The sequence below is a fragment of the Ixodes scapularis genome, unplaced genomic scaffold, assembly GCF_016920785.2.
Source record: "Ixodes scapularis isolate PalLabHiFi unplaced genomic scaffold, ASM1692078v2 PGA_scaffold0__279_contigs__length_252992795, whole genome shotgun sequence".
Taxonomy (NCBI): Eukaryota; Metazoa; Arthropoda; class Arachnida; order Ixodida; family Ixodidae; genus Ixodes; species Ixodes scapularis.
The window spans coordinates 52881692-52902307 of NW_024609835.1; the positions used below are offsets into that span (position 1 = coordinate 52881692).

The 20616-nt window shown below is 45.1% G+C and overlaps 1 protein-coding gene across 1 annotated transcript; it reads left to right on the forward strand.

Moving 5' to 3' along the window:
* Positions 1-7676: 7676 nt before the first annotated feature.
* LOC120849202 (acetylcholinesterase) lies at positions 7677-13111 on the forward strand. Its single transcript, XM_040221376.3, has 3 exons — positions 7677-7746; positions 8372-9953; positions 12907-13111. The coding sequence occupies exons 1-3, from the start codon at positions 7677-7679 to the stop codon at positions 13109-13111; spliced, it is 1857 nt and encodes a 618-aa protein (XP_040077310.3).
* Positions 13112-20616: the final 7505 nt, after the last annotated feature.

Here is a 20616-nt window from a genome sequence, read left to right on the forward strand (position 1 = left end):
AACTCGCCTGTGATTTCCTTGTCTTCGCCCACAAGCGACATGAAGGCTCCTTAGCAAAGTCCAGCTAGGCGCGCCTTGCTGACTTAAAACAGGATGCCCCCGACCTCTTCTTCGGAGTGGACCCTTCCCGCATGAATAGCTGACCTGGCTTTCGGGATAGAGGGCCAGTTTTCTTCCCTCGTTGTTCGCTCTTATCGTTTTCAAAGTTGTAAGCGGTGGGGTGGACCGTGGTGCGGGGAATGCATGTGTTCGGTGCTAGCCGGTCGTGGATTCGTTATTAGCAGACTCTCCTCTAGTAACTTTCACGTCGATAGAGTCTACTACTTGTTTGACATTAAGCTCAAATAAACGCCGTATGGATTACGTCTGCATCGTCTGGTACGTACACTTTATTTCTTGAGTATGTTTCCTTTATTTCCTTTTGTTAGTAGTAAACGCTACAGGTCGAGCTAGCGCAGGTACCTTGCCAGCTCCGTGGTATAGTGCCCTGGCTGCGCACTCAGGCTCAGGACGTCTCTATCGGCCTTCGTGGTGGTCATGCGCGGTGTTGAAAGCTTTTAATAGTTCACGCGACTGCCTTAGTGGGTACAAAAGCTGACATTTCGGTAGATCAGGGGCGGGTTCTGACGCTACGGGCAGAGACTAACAAAACAACGAGCTTCGGGCTGTGGCACCCGGAATAAAAAACAAACTTTTACCCGAATCAAATCACCAGCGCGAAGCCCCTCAAGATTATGAGTCAATTCTTTTCGCGGTGAATTCGAGTGACGGACGTGTACATCACGTGTCTCCGTTGATTTGTCTGCTGCATCGCTAGGACTACAGCGCCTTGGACGCCTCACCAGCGACAGGTGCCATCTCGTTTCGAAAGTCACTAACGTCACGTCAGCGTCGCGTTGCGATGAGTTGCCGCTTTGCGGTTCCTGGAAGCTGTTAGAAGAAATCGGTCCCGAAGCAGTTGGCAAAAACGCGCTCGATCCGCTCAATTTTAGCCGCTTTGCGGTTGAGTACGCGCGGATTCGCTTCGCGTTTGCGGATCCGCTTCCAATGTGACCACGCCATTAGCCCGTGCTTGTTTTCCCTTTCCCTCCTCTTTGTTTTCTGTACCGTATTTTATTTTTTAGAGCGCAGCTCTTAGGCTCCCGTTTTCGTCTTGAGCGGCGTCGGCGTCGGCGTCGGCGTCGGCGTCGCCGTCGACGTCGGCATCGGCGTAACCGCGCGATGCATGATGGACAAACTTCCCCGCTAAATTTAGCGGAAAACTTTTCCCGTTAAATCTACCGAAAAATTTTCCCCGCTAAATTTAGCGGAAAATTGTCCCCGCCAAATTTAGAGGAAATTTTTCCCGCTTAATTTAGCGGGAAAATTTTCCCGCTAATTCTAGCGAAAAATTTTCCCCGCTAAATTTAGGGGAAAAATTTTCCTGCTAAATCAGTGGAACATTTTTATAGGCAGTTCTTTTTCTTTCTTTTTTTCGAATAATCGATAACATGGCGAGTCGAGAGGTCCAACGCGCGAAGAGATCCAATATTGATTCTCTTGACGCGTTGGATCTCTTAACTCGGCAGACACGAGTCAAGAGATCCAATATGGGTCAAGAGGTCCAGCCCGTCAAGAGATCCGACGCGTCAAGAGATCCATGGAGAGTCAAGAAATCCAAAGAGTTAAGAGGTCCAGTATTGGATCTCTTGACTCGTTGGGCCTCTTGACTCGGAATCCCCCCAGATTGCGTTAAAATTCCGACGTAAAATTGTGCCATAATGCGTGCAGCCGGAGAGAAAACAAAACGATATGCTGCAAAGTCGGATTCCTCGCCTCTAGAAATATACACGGAGAGTACCGTTTATTAATATATATTTTAGAATCTTCAGAACAATAGAGACAGTTCGTCTAAACGTGTATTTTTTTGGAAAACAGTGCACAAGTGTTAATCACTAATTTTGTTTCACCAAAAGATTCATTCCCTGTGACTTCGCTTAATAATGATTTATCGGGCTTTGACATTTTTACGTCATCTCACCCACTGCATAACCAATCAAGCGATAGTAGAGATACTAGAGCTGATGCACTCCTCCTAAACGCTGCGCCACAATTTTATTAGAACATACATTCGGTGCCAGGTCTAGACGACAGCAGACAGTCCTCCCGGCTGATGTGATGCGTCCAGTGCAGCTGCCTCCGCTGTCGAAAAGTAGTGTGATGTTGCTCCGCACCACGGCGACAATGGGAACGTCTGTTTCAAGCAGAGCAGAAAAAAAATCATAAGTTTGTTTTAAAAAATAAAGTAAGATGTATTTCTAATTTTTCAATCACTGTAGCTAAACAAGTGATAACTATATGTATAATTAAATATGACAGAGCGATTGATCAATATGTTCGATCACGGAAAATCAATACAGAATAAAGGATTGCTGCACAGTTAAACTTTTAAGCAAATTTAATAAACAGCTTTTTAAAAATATTCGTAACGAGCGTGTTGATATATTTCTTTAGCAGAAAAAATAAAACAATAAGTGTACGTGACACAGGCGTGCACATTCGGTGTCTTGTCCTCCTAATGTTTTATTATTTCCTGCTAGAGCAATGAACGTTTTCTTGGTATAAACCCGCCACACTAGAACAAAATCAGTTGTTTTCTTTAGTCGGTGAAAATACTTTTATCGCTTTTTTTGTGTGTGTTCAGAATGTCTTTACAAAAAAAAAACAGTTTTTTTTTCTGTTTTTTTTTTAGTTTTGATTTGTTTGCACTAGGACATTAAGTGAGTGACAAAGTGGAACGTAGTAGACAAAACGGTTTACTCGTGGATTGGCTCCGAAGAGTTTTTCACTGCACTTTGAAAGCATTAAATTGTAGAAAGACAATCAATAAAGAATATTTTGGAGATTATTTTCGCGGAAAAGGTTGCTGATTGCAGGACATTTTCATGTGTGACAATGGTATTAGGACGAGACAATTGCTGCTCACCTGATTTACCATCCGACCGATCACAACCGCGAGGATGGACGAGGGTGCCGATTTCACGAATAAATAAATACTGATCTAAAGGCGTCATATCAGTAGGCATTCTTTATTTATTAAATTCAGCTTGAAAGCAGGTGGAGTCCTGAGAGGAAGCGTGGTGGTAACATCACTCGATTATTTCACGCATGGCATCGCATTGATAGTTTTTATCACATCACTGTCGCGTCACCACAAAATCATGACGAAGAAACGCTCACACAACCACGATTTTGAGACAACCTCGGTGTCAGTGGAGAACACGAAACGAACGAAGAGAAGACAACGGCCAAGGCTTCTGCGAGTGTCGAACTGGGGAGAGAGACACAGAGCACTTTGACGTCAACCACACGACTGATGAATTATCATATCATCACACACAAAAAAACACCGCGAAAAAACGTTCACATCGCCACGAGGTTGCAACGGGGTCTGAGAGGCGAGCACACTAAGCGAGTGAAGAGAAGCCATCGGAACGTCGACGGCGACTGAGTTGGACGATGAGGCGATCGTTTAATTCTCGCATTGTAACACAAACAATACCATGCACAAAAGCGGATACCAGTACAGCTCTGGGATGTAATCCCGTGTCACTTCGAGAAGCCGGTGTATTTCGGCGGAGCGAACGTTGAAAACTCCGTGCGCCATGTTGAAAACGATATTCTGGCAACACGACACTTAAGTGACGTCAAAATATGAGTGGAAGCGATTAGCTGTCGGTGTGATACGAATCCCTCTGAGGCAAATTTGGCGCTGAATTCCTAAATTGTCGCATACCATAGAATACTCTAAGCATACATACCTCTACAAATCGCAGCTATATTTTTAACATTCACCCATCACGTGATATGCAGAATTGCATTTTATGAGAAAGGCAACTGACGCCCAAGGTTAATGTCACACTTTCTGGCACTTGCAACAACGTTTCCCAACACGTCGCAAGGCCGTTCTTTTTTTCTTTTTTTTGTACTTTCGTTTCTTGCAACGTCGACGAGAACGTACAGACCTGGGAAAGGGGACATCGTGCGGGTTGACTCTTAACATGTTGATTTGTTGACTTGAGGCGCGGGCGAAAACGTGCAATCTCGGTTCCAGCGTTTGGCAGCTAGCCAAGGTTAAGTCTCCTGTAGCTTTCATTGCGCTAGACTGCGGGACGCGATGCGACGAACGCTGGCGAAGCCTGAGTTAGCTTTGGTTAGAATACACCCCGAATTAAAACGCTTAGGCTTCCATCAAACTACGGTGAAAGACAGATCTGTTCACGGGAGTTACGATGAACAAAATCACTTCTTTAACCCACTATCGTAGGCTAGGTAGATAACCGAAAATGTGATGCGGTGTCGAGATAAATGCTATCGCAGTGCCGCCGTTTTTGACTCGGCAGCACCTCCGGTATCATAACTCCGAAAACGAGACGTCCCGGAACAAAGTAAGATGAAAGAGTGGCGCCGCGCAGCGGCTTCCTCGTGAACGACACTACCCAGAGAATGGCGTCTGAGACAACTCCGAGATCCGACGCACGCGCGCCGGATTTCGGAGGCCATGAAGAAAGAGCGCAGCAAAACTAATTAAAAAGAAAAAAGAGAGCGCGCGGTCTTAGCAGAAATCATACTTGTAAGTAACTTAAATGCTCTACTCAAGTTACTGTATCTTAAATACTTTTGTGAGTAACTTGGTATCTTGCAAATACTTTCGAACGTTCAGTATTTAGTACTCTAACTTAAATATTTTTTTTTCAAGTAACTTGTACTCAATTTAATGTTACTTTTAAGTCACTTTCTATTTTTTATTTTCTTCAGAGGGGGAAGCTTGGAAAATATTGAACTCCAGTAATTTCGGCTACGCGCCCTGCCATTGCAGATCTTGCAGATTCATTTCGTGCCAGGTGATACAGTGATACAGTGCACTTCCGTTCTTCTGCTGAAAGAGGCGACACAGAGAACCGGGTGTCGTAGCCTCAAGCCGAACGGACACGTGTCGTGTCTTCTAACAGGGCAAAACGTCGAAGCCCATTTTCTTACAATTTGTTTGTGGCCAAGCCCAAGAGCAACAGAGATTCTGAAGCAGAAGGGCATTCGGGTGAAAGCATACGATATGTACAAGGATACAAGCCAGAGGGAGAACACTTGTGTCGGAGAGAGGGTAGGTTCCACAACTGTCTGGTAAGAGTCGACAGTTAACCGGAGTTTATGTTTCTATGTTTTGGAGTGAAAGCATGTAAAAGAAAGCCTTCCAGCTTCAGAAATGCCTTTGTATCCGCAATCCGCACGCAGTCGCACACATCGCTCGTTCGTTCCATTAGGCTCTCTTCGCACACAATACTCGTAAGACGCGACTACACTGCTCCAATCCGGCGGCCCATCGGTCGCGGCGTACGCAGCATTAGCGAGTTTTAGTAGACCGTGTTTCCCCCTCCGCTAATCCTCCGCTACGAAGAAACCGCCACTGTGCCTGCGTGCCGATGGCCTTGGCTGTAGAGTTCTGGGTAGCGGAGGGTCTTAGCGGAGGGGTCTACTAAAACTCGCTATTGTCTTCGGTAGCATAAATGACCGCCGGCGCCCACCATGGTGGCGCCCGCTCTCCCCTGGCCTGGGCTCCCCGACCCCGACTGCACGGCACCGCCAGTGCACTGACGGGAGAAGCGGAAATGAACACCCGACACAACGGGAGCGTCGGAGGCGAGCCTCTGTGTAGAAATTCCCTCCGGAGGCGAACGGGCCCCGCGCTGCCCTCGCCTTTGTCCTCGCGTATGTCCTCGCCTATGTCCTCGCCTATGTCCTCGCCATTACAAGGGTATAAAAGAAAAACATATTTATTTTTGTTTCATTCGTAGTTCCTTGGGACCTCCTAGAAGCCTGAGTGGCAGCCAAAGTCTAGCTAAGAGATTTCCAGGAGATTCCGTAGTAGCTGGGAGGAAGAATGTTTTCTGACTTCGGTTGTGCTTGACAATGAATTGCAGCGAAAATTGTAACTTGAGAGCATCTTGAAAGTAACGAGTTACTTTTTTTGGAGTATTTTGGACTTCACTCAATTACTTTACAAATTTGAGTACTTAGTACTCTACTCAGTTACTATTTTTCCTGGTACTCAGTAACTTAACTGAAATACTTTGGGCGAGTATCTTGTACAAGCCTGGCAGAAATGCAAAAAGGTATGAGCTCCGGAGCTCTCTGGTTTAGCGTGTGCTATAAGTAGATCGCGTTGCTGGCGTCGCTCAACATTTGACCACGTGATACGACCCGCGGTAGAAAATCGGATCTAGTCGATCAAGACGCTCTGTTCGGCTAGCACTAGTGTCCATTCAATGAGGAGACGAGCGCTGCTGAGGCATTCAGCTGGAACTCGGATTTCTTCGTCCGTCGCTGGAATGGAAAAACGCAAACGGTTAGGTGTGAATTCTCGTCAAGTACGTGTAGCCTTAAACGATTTTGTAGAAAAAAAGTGAAATAAAAATAACATAATGCCGAAAGCTCCGAATTATACACGCACAGATAGAAATAACAGGAAGGACAACATGAGAAAGTATTTAAGCGTATAAGTGTGGACCCAATGCCGTGTTTTAGCTTATGCAATCAGATACACTGTTAGTAAAGATATGAGCGAATCAGTTTACCCGTGTACAAATGTAGAAAACGGAATGTACACGGTAAGGCGCTGCGGCTTCCTCGTGCACACATCACAGATACACATTGCTGTCTCTGTGGTGCGGCCAGAATGCGGTTGACCTTTAAACAATAAAATTGGCGCTCGAATTTTGTTGTAGCACCCCTTTAAGTTATCAAAAAAATATGACGAGAAAACATGCGTTTCTTATTCTGGCAAAATGTAGGCGACAAAAGGCAAAACAATTTTATTTTATTTCCTTTAATTTATTAGTTATAATAAACGCCATGGCCCCACAATGATGCGAAAGAAAAGTTTGGGTAGACGTTCAACAAAAAAATATTTAAGTTTTTTTTTTTTTTTTATACGGGACTTTATATTTTTTACTGACAAGCAATACATTCACAACCTACCCCCACCTCTGCCTTTCTGTAATAAATTAAAGCACGTCGTTAAAAAAAAAATCAAATTATGTGGTAGTCTCAATGAGCCAATGCGCTGTAGAGCCGGTCGACAATACATTTCATGTCTGCTAAGCTCTTGTGTTTCAATTTCGATTTGCAACATTTGCTTATACCCCCTTTTTTGTCAAACTGAGCGGTAAAAGCACAGAAACCGCTATATTAAAGTGCATGTCTGATGATATACGAGATATGCGAGCTTCTGTAACAGACTGGCAAATTTGTAAGGGGTTTGTGGCAGAAAAAAAAAACATTTTGCCGAAGTTTTTTTTTTATATATATACCTTGAGTTTGGACTAATCAGAAAGTTACACATGTGATCATTTTTATCATAACAATATGTGGTTTAAGATTGTAAATAAATTCGGACACTAAGCCCGAAATAGACTGCACAAGGCGCGAATGGCCAGCACGAAGTCTCGTGATGTCCGTCGTCTTTTCTCCTCTCTCATGTCATTATGGGTCAGCTGATATGAATAACGAATGAATTCTCGGAATGAAGCGATTCACACAGATATTCCAAGGTTTCACCGTGTCACTGCCGTCCGTTACGCCAATACACTTGCCGTTCCTAGGCGCAATAATGATACAAACAACAGTCTATCGCCCCCAAAATGACTGACAAACCGGATCTATGCCAAACTGTGAAATTATATGCGACATATAGGAGAGTGTTCTCTATCGGTATGTATGAGCAGGCACGTAGCAAGGGGGGGGGGTTGCATGGGGCCTGCCCCCCCCCCCCCATATCTTACATTTTGCTGGGACCTCCTCCCCCCCTCCCTCTCATACAGCATTTTGTCACGCCCCCCCTCTCCCCCCCCCCCCCCCCCCCCCCCCCCCCCGAAACAAAATCCTGGCTTCGTGCCTGCGTGCGTTGTAGTCGCCAAGTACAGCCCGCGGCTTCATATTATCTGGCACCTAAGCCATTCACCTACTCAAAAATCCCAAGAAGAGAAAGTGCTTGCTTATCGACCCATCGTCCATCGCAAAGGGCGAGTGCGCCAGTCGTCTAAAGCACGTAACCTCCAAGGTCATGCTGCTATGTTTGTATATATGTTTATTATTTGTGTAAGTTGTTTCCGTCCATCGAACTGCAGCAAGCCAGAAACCGGAATGCAGATCTTCAGCGATTACCCAGCCCTCCAATCATAGAAACAAGTCTACACACCGGATGGAACTTACGTATGTTTATTATTTCGTGCAGAGTTTAGTTTGGCTCAAAAGGGCTTGTAGCGCGCATCGAAGCAGTTGGTGCCACATTTTAAAACACAAACAATTATGACTCCTCCTCTTCGCTTCTCTCCAGGACAACCACACTTTACTTCACTTTTTTCGACCAATGTCATCGCGGTGTTGTGTTTGGTGCTTTCAAGTGTAGCGGCCGCAACTGATGTTCCAATCGTGCGCACGGATTCGGGACTCGTCGCTGGAACGCGCATCGAAGTGGGTGACAATACGGTCGATGCTTTCCTCGGAATACCTTATGCGGAACCACCAGTAGGAGAACTTCGATTCAGACGTCCAGTCCCGGTTAGCCCTTGGAATGGAACATACAACGCAACAAGTAAGCCGAAAGCTTGCTGGCAGCTAGATCTTCGTTTCGTGGCTAACGCGACTATGAGTTACTCCAATGCATCAGAAGACTGCCTGTATTTGAACGTCTGGAAGCCAGTCAGCTCGTGTTCGGAAGCGAACTCGTGTGCAAAGAAGAGCCCTGTCATAATTTTCATCCACGGAGGAGCGTTTCAGTGGGGTGACTCCGCTCTTTTTCTGTACGACCCAGCTAACTTTGTGGCCCTGTCCGATGTCGTGTTCGTGACCTTTAATTATAGGTTGAGCCTTCTCGGATTCCTTTCACTGGAGACAGCAGAAATGCCTGGTAACGTGGGCCTCTGGGACCAGAATCTCGTGCTTAAGTGGGTTCGAAAAAATATTGAAAGCTTCGGAGGTGATCCGAAGGAGGTAACTCTAAGTGGTCAGAGCGCAGGAGGTATCTCGGCGGGGCTACACGCTATTTCTCCGCACAGCCAAGGTCTTTTCAAAAGGGTAGTCATGCAAAGTGGAACACCGTTTTCATTGATACTCGGGATGGCTCACAAAGGCGCGGGGAAATTTATTAATGCAGCTGGGACGTTGGGATGCTACGACGCAAGGAAGAATCTGAAGGAACAACTAAACGACGTCCTGGTCTGCCTAAGAAAACTAGATGCAAAATCAATGTTCAAAATTTTGCAATCAGCCGACGTAGTACAGCAATTTTTTGCTCCGGTAATCGGAGATGATTTTTTTCCATACAACCTGTTTTCTAAAGAAGCTTGGAAGATGCTTCGCTTTAAAGATATTATACTGGGAACAAACCGCGACGAAGGTACTTTGTTCGTTGACAATCTACGGTCTCAGATTCCAACCCTTGGAACGCTCTTAGCAACCGACTATCGATTGGCCGTAACAGTTGTCCTGGCACCAATGTTCGATATTTCAATTTCCCAATCTCGGCGTATCGTTAACGCTTATTTCGGAGGCGATGATGTGCTCCACAACAGCAAGACGGTTGAAGGCATCTTCAGTAAAATATTCGGGGATGCCGCGTTCAACTGTCCGACCAAGCTGTTCGCTGATATAGCGGCGAGTCAAGGAATAAACACGTATAGGTATCTGTTCACGCACAGACCGTCATTCAGCCTATGGCCAAAGTGGCTTGGTGTCGCACATACAGATGAAATTGTGTTTACGCATGGATCACTGGCATTTATTAATGACGAAAGCCGGTACACCGAACCACTGGGGGACTACGTAAAAACTTTCTTATTGTCCAAAAAGGCAACTCCAGAAGAATACACCTTCATGAAAGAAATCGTCAGCGCATGGAGTTCTTTCATCCATGATGGGTAAGTGTCGCCTTCACCTTATTAAAAATACATAGTGTTTTGTACATTTGAGAAATGGGAGATTTTATGTTTTTATAATGTTAGGAAGCTCTTGCTTTAATCTCCTTCAAGTCTAAACAGCCTGCCCAGTCAAGACCTCTTACACCAGGAGAGATACGACTTAGCTCCTGGTACTACAGCTCAATCAAATTGACTGAGTCGTCAACCATCTTCGATTGCCGTGGAATCGTTTGAAGCGTCACTTTGTGCACGACGCATCGACCGCGCTCCTAGTGCTTGTTACTTTGAATGTTGAAGAGATGGTGATGTACAGAAGTTTAGAATAAAAAACGATCGCTTTATTTTCTTGTTAGTTAATGAAGGGAGGGAGGGGCTGGGAAAAGAATCTGCAGTCAGCCTGACGACTCCCCGGTCGCCTGCAATGGCACCAGCTCGAGGAAGAGTACATGAATAAAACTAAAATTGTTTCCTACACCACGAGCGTGTATCAATTGGAAAGTTTCTTTTAATTGCTCTTGTTGTAAGGCTCTACTGATTCCCGATGCCCTTTAATTTGACGAAACAACCGCGTGATAATATTCTGAGCTGTGAGTACAAAAACATTGACACAATATTTGGCTCGGCAAACAATGACATTTCTCCATGGCTTCTGGTTTATGTATCTCATTTATAAATAAGCCTTCATTTGATGGTGCACTCTGCCGCTTAGCTTATTGTGTCTGCCTCTGCCGCCTGTAGCATACTTCTAGCTTTGAGGTGAACCGACCGGCTGAAGCAATTACACTGCTACCAAATTGATTCGCCACTGCTAAGTGGCAGGCTTCCCAACCATGGCGATGAACCAACTCAGGCACGGCTCTGGCACACGCGTACTATGTTTCCTCACGCATGCATAATATAAAGACGTGTTTTACGTTTCCAAAAAATAAACATTTTCTTTCATAGATGTCACGACAAATTAAGAAATGTTTACCTATACAAATATCGGCGTTGAAGTAAAAAATAAAATTCTGCAGCTAATGTTGTTGGCAGCTTGACGCGACAAGGTGACACCACTTGTCGCAGTCATTGGGCACGCTAAGTCCGTGCTCCTTTACTCCTACTCTGACGCTCCTGCTTTCATACTCCAAACGCAGCAACCTACGTTACTATAGAACCACTGAGTTGGGAAACTGCCATAGAGCATGCTCTGAAAAAGTGGCGCCGATCCTTATCCCAGTACCGAGTACCATTTCAGTACCAGTACCATTTCTCCCTCAGCGGCCACTCCGTGAACTGCACGGATGCACTTTCTGGTTCCGTCGAGTCACGGAAGGGCCGTTGGCACCATCTCGCAGGGCCATCTTGCAGAAAGCAACTTTCATGTTTCACCTCGTCGCTAAAGGGTGGCGCTGTTATCGCATTTAGCGCGGTCTCGGTGGACGCCAGCGGCAAAGGTTTCAAGGGCAAGTTTCCCAACTGAGTGTTTTAGTAACATTGGCAGCTACTAAACGGGGCATAGCGTACAGGAGCGCGAAACACCGAAACTTTCAACGAGCAGCATAAGCCACTTTCGACCGCACGGTTAGGACGAACGCAGCATCTCGTGGATACGGATAGCAGAATCCGAAATTATCTCGAAGATAAATTAATTGAGGCCTGTGGGGAGCGGCTTAGTGTAGAATAAAAAAAGACAGCGAAGATAAGTTTCGGCGAATGCTTTAATATTCCTGGCAGGTTTAAAGACTCGCTTCGAGCACATACGCAAAAGTTACTTCGACCGTTATATTTATTGACCATGCATCCTGTTCAGATTTAAATGAAAGACAGCATTCTGAAACACGCTTGTTGACGCAAGGGACTGTTAAACTTGGCAGATGTTCCGGGGTTCCGTCTTCCAGCGCGAGACGGATCCCGTTGTGCGGTAAAGACCGGCACACCGCCGTTCAATAGATAGCACGCCAATCCGTTCTGAGGCAAGATGCACCCTTTTCCGCAAACGCTAACTGGTGTTTCGGCTTTCCAATCGAAGCATCTTTGTTCGCTTGGCTGAGCATTCTAAAAAGGGCAGCAATCCGACTGTATTCTCATTTCAACAACTTTTCTCACGCTGTGCTGAGAAAATTCATCTACTCAACGCTACCGTTGAATAGATGAATTCGTTTTCAGGCGAGATACACGAACCAACCTTTTCCCGAACACAAAGTGCTGTCTTTTCTTTCAAATCCAATCGTGTTTATTTACCTGCTGAATTAAGCACTATTCAATTGAAAAGGGACAGCGGTCCGACTGCGCCCTTTGTCTCAATAACATTTCTGTCAGAGCAGTCATCTCATTTGTAGACGTGACGTTGCGGAGCGCGAAAAAGTCACTCGCGCTCCAAGAAAAACTCTGTGCACGAAAAGCGCGCTCGAGGTCTCCGGCGGCGTTTCTGTAAACTCTCTCGCTCCGGAGCACGGACTTAACGCGACCATTGTCATGGCGTTCGTGGCTTCCAACTGCTCCTTCACTGTTCCTATTCAGCGCAACGACTTCTCGTTTGTCAAGCAGTCAGTACTCACAGATACATGAATAAGCCAGCAGCGTATTGCCTAGAGAGCAGACGAATGTCACTGGAGACGAACAAGACTAAAGATACGTACGTGTGACTGGTCAATGCTCCACCAGATCTGATAGTATCATGGAAATACGACGACATAATATACTTCAAGCGGACTTCGATAGGACTATGTATTACATACCACTGAGTAATTTTTATAATTTATGGCCTGATTTATACGCTTCCTGGCGCTTAACTATGATGATAACGCTTATAAATATCTAAATACTCTCGAAAGAAAGAAAAGGGCGCCGATGCCAAGTGGGACCGCTGAAACCTTGCAGTAGTCCGAGATTGATAAAAAAAAAAAAATAAAATAAACATAATGGCGGGGTTGTTTTCTATCTTTCATTCTCCCCTGGGGGCTACATACAGGAAGCCAGTGATACCCGTTCCCAACATCAGCTGGCCGCTCTACACCGTTCAAGGCCGCCAGATTCTCTACATGCAACCCAACAATTACACAGCGGCACGTGACTCGGATCAAGACCACTGCGACATTTGGAGGCCCTTCTTACTGAAGAAGTGTGTATGGTTTTTCTATTACTTTGACGCTGAAATTGCGATATTTATAAATTAAATGATTCTCAATGGTTCATGATTAATCAGTCAATCAATGTTTATTTCAGTTCGAGTCCAAGGGCTAAGGGTGTCGAGTCTGATTGGCTGCATGGTTGGGTCATTCTGCCAAACGTGTTTAATGCCGTAGCTTTATAGGGTGAATTGTGTTTTTAATTCCCGTGGTACATAGGGCAGGATGACCTTTAGTCTTTCAGTACCTTGTGTGGGTGGGGATATTAGTTCAGGTGGTGCCTAGGTCATGGTTTTAAATGGAAACATATTACGTCACGTCAGTGTCCATTTGACACTGCTCGCGCTTCACTTCACCACCACCAGGATACAAAACCTTTGGGCTGAATTTTCTTGGTCGATAAGAGAAAGAGGGCACGCTTCCTACCCTTTCCACCCTCTCTCGTTCCGCGCGCTCTTTCTACACCACCTGTTTCTGCTCCTCTCTCTCAGCCCCTCCACCCCTCTCCGCTGAACGCCCTTTCTCACATCACCTGCTACTGCACCTCCCGTACCTGCTGCTGGGGCCGTAGCTTTCTGGGAATCGTACTCGCCTTCCACGCCGGCGACCACCTTTCGATTCCTAATACCGGTTGCCGCTTTTTTTTAAATATTGTTTTAGCGGTTACGGACTGACCTACCTACATATTGGCATATAATTACGGTGAAGCGAGCAAAGTACTGAAAATCGAAGTGCCTCACTCTCTTCCCGCGTTAGCATTGCAGACTTGATTCAATTGAAAATAAAGGAACAGGGTAAACAGTAATATAAAATATGCTTATGTTGAAATGTTTCCTATATGCCTTCGAGTTATACCAGATACGAAGCAATCACCATGAGCCACCCGCTGTTCTTGGTAGTCTTACTGCTCATCAATCATTGCGGAGACGACAAAACTTGTTACAGGATGTACAATTTGTGCAGTGTTGACTAATATGAAAAAGGAATGGTTTTATCAGCGTTTGATACCGTACATTATTGTTTTTGTGAAACATTATCTTTCAAAGGCGGAGGCTTCATTTTGTACAATGTTAGTTCCTTACAAGGTATTCATTAAATAATTTAAAAAGGCTTATGCCTAGCCCTTTAAAAGTCTGAATCCAGTAGAGCTCTGATAATACAAACGGCGCCTGTTTTGGCTATATTCTGCAATTGCGGTTTGATATCAAGGAAATATACCTTACTCAGCCAAAATGCAATATACAGTCTACCGCAGAAGTGTTTACTACGCTGCTTCGATCAAAGATAGCTTCATTTGAAAAGTTTTGAGTAGAATTACAAAAGAAAATTTGATTGGATTACTTATAACTTTATATTTACTTCGGTATTTACAGCGCAGTGACCCCTACTCCAGAGCCAAAGCAACCTCCTGGTTCCAAGGGGCCGGAGTACCACAAGCCACAAACTAAGACTCGACTGAGACCCGAGGACAATTTGGTTTCTTCCGGTCGGGAGGAATGCTACGTTGTTCCACTTTTTATACTTGCACTACTTCTTCCGATGTGGGCACTTTAATTCAATGTTTGTGGGACTTCAATTCCACAATTTCGTTTGGTACTGAACAATGCATCATTTTAGTTCTAAAAGCCAGGTATTCGTTTAATGATTTATCATCAGCCCGGTACTCCTAGCGGGCGGGTATTTAGCTAGGGATTATTACTAAGTGAACGGAGGAGCATTCCTAGAGACATTGTGCAGGGAAAAGGCATATATACTAAGTAAAAAAATTGTTTAGGTGGAACGAGGCCTATATATCATACAAAGGTGGTAGGTATTTGCGCCTATGAGGCTTGGAGACGCGAGGTTCAGGAGTGTGCAATCCTAGCGTTACAACACATTCGACCAACTCCGACACGTTAAATAACCCTGCAGCTGCTGAGCATCTGCAAACTGTCTACAAAGGTCACTCAAATATGTGCATGAATGAATGAACGTCGGGAGTGTTGTCTTGACATCAAATTGGGGCTATGGTGCAGATACCTGCTCAAGCAAAATGCCCAGGTTTAAGTTGTAATATACAGTCATACAGCTGTACGGGCATAGTTATGCCATTCAATCAGAAGAATCGATATTCTTACGCTTCGCACTTAAATAAACATGTTCAAGCCAAAAATAAAAATAAATATGGCATATCTTAGTCTCTACAAAAGTGTGCTAAGTAAATCGTCACATAGACGCAGTGTTCGCCTTTTTTTCTTTTTTGAATATTTCTGCCACAGAAAACTTGTGGGCCTGCTTTTTTGCTTTCCGATGACAGACATGAACTGCGGTCGAAAAACCGAAGTGCACATTACCAAATACTTTTAGCTTAGGATAGGCGAGCCCCGAGCTTGCAGCAAGACTAAATCTTGCACTAGTTCAGGAGCTTCTGAACAAATCTGTCTAAGGAAGCTTCCTTGGATTTTCGGACCCTGCTCCAGCGACATTAGCCTTTCGGACCCTACTTCGGCAATATCTGAAATTGTACAATCTCGTGCAATATCAATATTGTCACATGCTTGTTTTCTATATAATTATTTCAACGCAATATTTGAGTTGAAACACACAACCGTAACGTAAATGTAACAAGGCGTTCCGATCTTAAAAACATAATGGGAGTGGGCTTATTTGACGACAATCGAACTTGTAACGGGAACGCGATGTATGATTGAGAAGCCTCAAGGAACGAAGTTTGGTTTCAATATTGAAGCGACATGTACAACACTGCCTAGATTTGAACGGATTGCACTAGCGCCTGTTGAAGGAATCATTCGCGATTACTAAACATGAAAACGCTGTATATAAGCCGTCATTGTCTTTGGGAGCAGAATTGAAGCGCTCTCTACATCTATAGTTTTGATAGCCCCTATTGTCATCGCGATCTTTTACGTGCTTAGTTTAGGAGTTTTTGAGGTGACCAATTGGTGTCCTTTCATCCAAGGTTTGCCCCCACTGGCCTTATTCTTGCAATGTTATCTGTGGTACAGCCCTCCAAGTTGACTCCATTGTGAAGGGCACAATGTCGTTTCATTCCTTTGTGTCAAACGAGAGTTGTGTGAGTGGGAACGTTCTTTCCCTTTCGTTCAGTTTGTTCAACCCTTATATAAGTGGTTCTGTGCACAATAAAATTTTAGTTGTGTTTGAGACGTTCTCTTCTCTCGGTGTCAACTTTCAATATTGAAGCGACATGTAGAACACTGCCTAGATTTGACCGGGTTGCACTAGCGCCTTTTGAAGGAATCATTCGTGATTACTAAACATGAAAATGCTGTATATAAGCCGTCATTGTCTTTGGAAGCAGAATGGAAGCGTTTTCTAAATCTATAGTTTTGGTAGCCTCTATTGTGTTCGCGATTTTTTACGTGCTTAGTTTAGGAGTTTGTGAGGTGACCTATTGAGGTCCTTTCATCCAAGGTTTGCCCCCCCTGGCCTTATTCTCGCAATGTTATCTGTGGTACAGCCCTCCAAGTTGACTCCATTGTGAAGGGCACAATGTCGTTTCATTCCTTTGTGTCAAACGAGAGTTGTGTGAGTGGGAACGGTCTTTCCCTTTCGTTCAGTTTGTTCAACCCTTATATAAGTGGTTTTGTGCACAATAAAATTTTAGTTGTGTTTGAGACGTTCTCCTAGTCTTCTCTCGGTGTCAACTTTCAATATTGAAGCGACATGTACAACACTGCCTAGATTTGACCGGGTTGCACTAGCGCCTTTTGAAGGAATCATTCGTGATTACTAAACATGAAAATGCTGTATATAAGCCGTCATCGTCTTTGGAAGCAGAATGGAAGCGTTTTCTAAATCTATAGTTTTGGTAGCCTCTATTGTGTTCGCGATTTTTTACGTGCTTAGTTTAGGAGTTTGTGAGGTGACCTATTGAGGTCTTTTCATCCAAGGTTTGCCCCCACTGGCCTTATTCTCGCAATGTTATCTGTGGTACAGTCCTCCAAGTTGACTGCATTGTGAAGGGCACAACGTCGCTTCATTTCTTTGCGTCTAACGAAAGTGGTGTGAGTGGGAACGGTTTTTCCCTTTCCTACAGTTTGTTCAGCTTTGTATAAAGGGTTCTGTCCGCAATAAAGTTCTAGTTGCATGTGAAACGTTCTCCTACTCCTCTATCGGCGTGAACTTTCGGATTTCCTCTGTCGCGGATTGCTTCAAAATGTTCAGTATATCCCGGCTTACTTGCCCCGTTACGTTCTGTTTACTAAAATTGCTAATTTTGGATAAGTATGGGGTTAGGTGTTTTTACTTGTCCTTCCAAACAAAGGCTTACACTTTGCTTAGAGGGGCATTAGTGAGCCTTTCTTTGGAAACGTTCTTTAGCATGAAATAAACTTCAACGTCTTAAAATTGTAATTCTATTTAATTTAATTTCAAAAGATTTCTTTTTTGCATTCTTTTAAATTGGAACGCATTTGTTACTCTTTTGGTATTTTTACTGCCGTTTCTTGTATCTACACGTCACTTCCTAGACCAGTAGAAGATTTAAAAGTCGCGACGTTTTTGCAACTAGAATTAGATTGTGCCGATTCTAAAAACAAATCAAAGACGTTTACAATTCCCTGTAAGCCGAATTAGAGCGCAGCTCTTGAAAAGGAAGAGGGATGCCTTTGTGGTGACCTTCACAAGTGACCGTGGCGCCACGCGTGACGTCATTATGGGAAACGTCCCACGATGCAACGTGCGAAACCCTCGTGACGTCACGTGTCACGTCATTATGGGAAGTCCCATAATGCAACGGGTGAGTCACGAGCGAGACCCGCGAGTTGCGTCATGGGACGTTTCCTATAATGCAAAAGTTGAGGCTTGGGCTAGTTGGTGCGGCATATTTCGGGATTAAAAACAGCGCAAAATACGAAGGCCCAGACGCAGAAGTAACACGGACGCAGCGTTGAGTTACAGCTGAGTTTATTGATCGCAAAATCGCAATATATACATGCGTTGTCACGAACAAAAAAGAAAGAAAAGAAACTAAAGGAGGAATTCAGCCCACGTGATACATCGCCAACAAAAAAGGCGCAAGTACTATCCTGGACACTGTTAGCTATAACACCGCAGCTGCGGCCGTCCCGTACCCCCAGCGCCTCATAGCAGGCGCCGTCCGAAACTCCGCGCATGCGCCGTGTGGCAGACTCGCTCTTCCCGTTTGCGAGCACACCCTCGCTTTGTCGTCTGCTAGGCGCAGAGCAGGCGATGCCACAGTGCTGCTCGTCTGGTACCCTGGCCCTAGCGAACTGGTCTTAAACTCATTTTAAACCGGCGATTTTGATTGGGGGAGATTGCAGAGTCATTGAGGCATTAACCCTGTCTATGTTTTTTTTTTTTTTTTTGCTTTTTCAGAAACAGGATTTCGCAATCCAACTTTCACAATATGCGCTCGCAAACCAGTATGAGCGCAGCAGGTGTGATACAGAAATAGACTTATACTCCGTTTCACCTAAAGTCCGAATGCAGCGTACGCTACAAAACGACATAGCCAATCAAATAGCGGCAAAGGTGCAATGTCGCGGAGTGCATCACCGGGGGACAGAATAAGGTGCAAAAAGTGAGCTTTTGTCGCTTTTGGTTGGCCCTATCGTCTCGTAGCGTCCGCTGCGCCTAGACCTAAAGTGAAACGGAGTATAACTGCAAGTTTATCCCATAAAAAAAAAAAAAGAAAAAGTAGTCTACCGTGATATTACGATTAGTGGCGATGATCATAGCCAGCAGAGTCAGGGAATCAACCGTGGACACCTCTTACCCGGTTGTTTGCTGAACCGTGTTCAGGGAAAATTGGCAAGCGCTGTGGCGTCGTCTGCTCTGTGCCTAGCAGACGACAAAGCGAGGGTGTGCTCGCAGGTGGGAAGAGCGAGTCCGCCACACGGCGCATGCGCGGGGTTTCGGACGGCGCCTGCTATGAGGCGCTGGGGGTACGGGACGGCCGCCGCTGCCGTGTTATAGCTAACAGTGTCCACGATAGTACATAGCCGTGTAGAGCACGTGTTAAAAAACAAGCAAGTCAAAGAACTAGAAATTTAGTCTCTTAGCCTGATAGGGCCACCGAAGAACTGCTTACACATACCGCGCCCAACCTCGCTATCTCAACAGCCTCCAGAATTTCACGAGTAAGCTGGTCCCTGTGACGCACAACAACCCAAAACTGTTGCCAGTCGGGTAGTTAACCCCAGTCGCGGCAAGTGCCTTTCGCCACTTGCTTTGACTCATGAGTTGCCTGGGGCAGGATGTATCCGATTCCCGGATTTGATCTTAATTGTTGTCCAGGCCATGATTGTTGGGGCTATGAACCACGTGCTGGAAAGTCACTGTTGACATTGGAGTCCGCTCACTCGAAAATTGTCAAGCGGGCTATCGCGAGGACTTGCTATACGCATGCTCTGCGGAGGTCTTGTTATCACAAAATTTAACATAGCTCTGAGAGGCAAACTAAACGCCTCGCAGATGCTGGCCCTCCCCACGTGTTAACAGCGGTCGCCGAGTCTCTGCTCAAAGATATCAAGCGCAGGCTTGTGACAAGTAAAAAAGAGGCCAACAACAGCAAGGGAAGGGAAAAAAGAAAGTTTGTTGTACTTCCCTTTATACACGGGCTTGGCCCACAATCTGAAACGCACTGCGCGCGCAGGTGTAACGTCGACGTGTTATTCTCTGCTCCGGAGAAGTTGTCAAGGTCGTGCAGAGCCGTTAACCCCTCTTCGAGGGAGGCCACGGCTTGCAACACGAGGCATCGGGATCGCTTCGTCGCGTGTTCTGAGCGGGTTGTTTATTCTCTCCCTCTGACGTGTGGCAAGCGTTACGTTGGCCAGACGGGCCGCTGTCTCAACAAGCACGCCACCAGTGTTTCCACAATCGCGTCTGGTCATCTTGGCGCTCACTGCCGCGACTGTGGTTGCCTACCCGACTTCCAACGGTGTGAGGTTGTTAAGCGTCACAGGGACCAGCTTACTCGTGAAAGTTTGGAGGCTGTTGAGATTGCGAGGTTGGGCGCGGCATGTGTAAGCAGTCCTTCGGTGGCCCTATCAGTCAAAGAGATTAATTTTCTAGTTCCTTGACTTGCTTGTTTTTTTTTTTTTAACACGTGCTCTGTTCGGCTCTAATGTATTTGACTGGACATTGCATGACTCATGTAATGTCCAGTCGATCGCTTTTAGGCTTAGTTTAAGAATTGAACAATTGATAATATTTTATTTAAGTTATATACCATTTTGTTAATAGAACATGCTAGCAAAATATACCTCTAATGTACACGGTGATGAAGACTATAATGAATTAAACGGGACGGTGTTTCATGTAAACAGAACACTTACTTTGATAAGCAATTCAAATTAAACCGAACACTCATCACAATGTCTGTATTGTCTCACTGTACGAACGTATTATATAAAAAGATAATACAGCATCAAAGGTTGTGTATGGCCTACTATTAGTAACGCTAGCAGGGACACTCACCTTCTAGCTTGGACAAATTTCACGGAACAGTATATACTGAACTGTACATATTTATTTAAACAACCAGCATCAACATCTGGCATGCCGTTAAA

Excerpts from the sequence above, each read along its gene's own strand:
- LOC120849202 (XM_040221376.3), top strand. The coding sequence starts at position 7,677 with ATGACTGACAAACCGGATCTATGCCAAACTGTGAAATTATATGCGACA. Across the intron at positions 7,747-8,371 it reads TAGGAGAGTGTTCTCTATCG|GACAACCACACTTTACTTCA; the intron begins GTATGTATGAGC and ends GCTTCTCTCCAG. Across the intron at positions 9,954-12,906 it reads AGTTCTTTCATCCATGATGG|GAAGCCAGTGATACCCGTTC; the intron begins GTAAGTGTCGCC and ends GGCTACATACAG.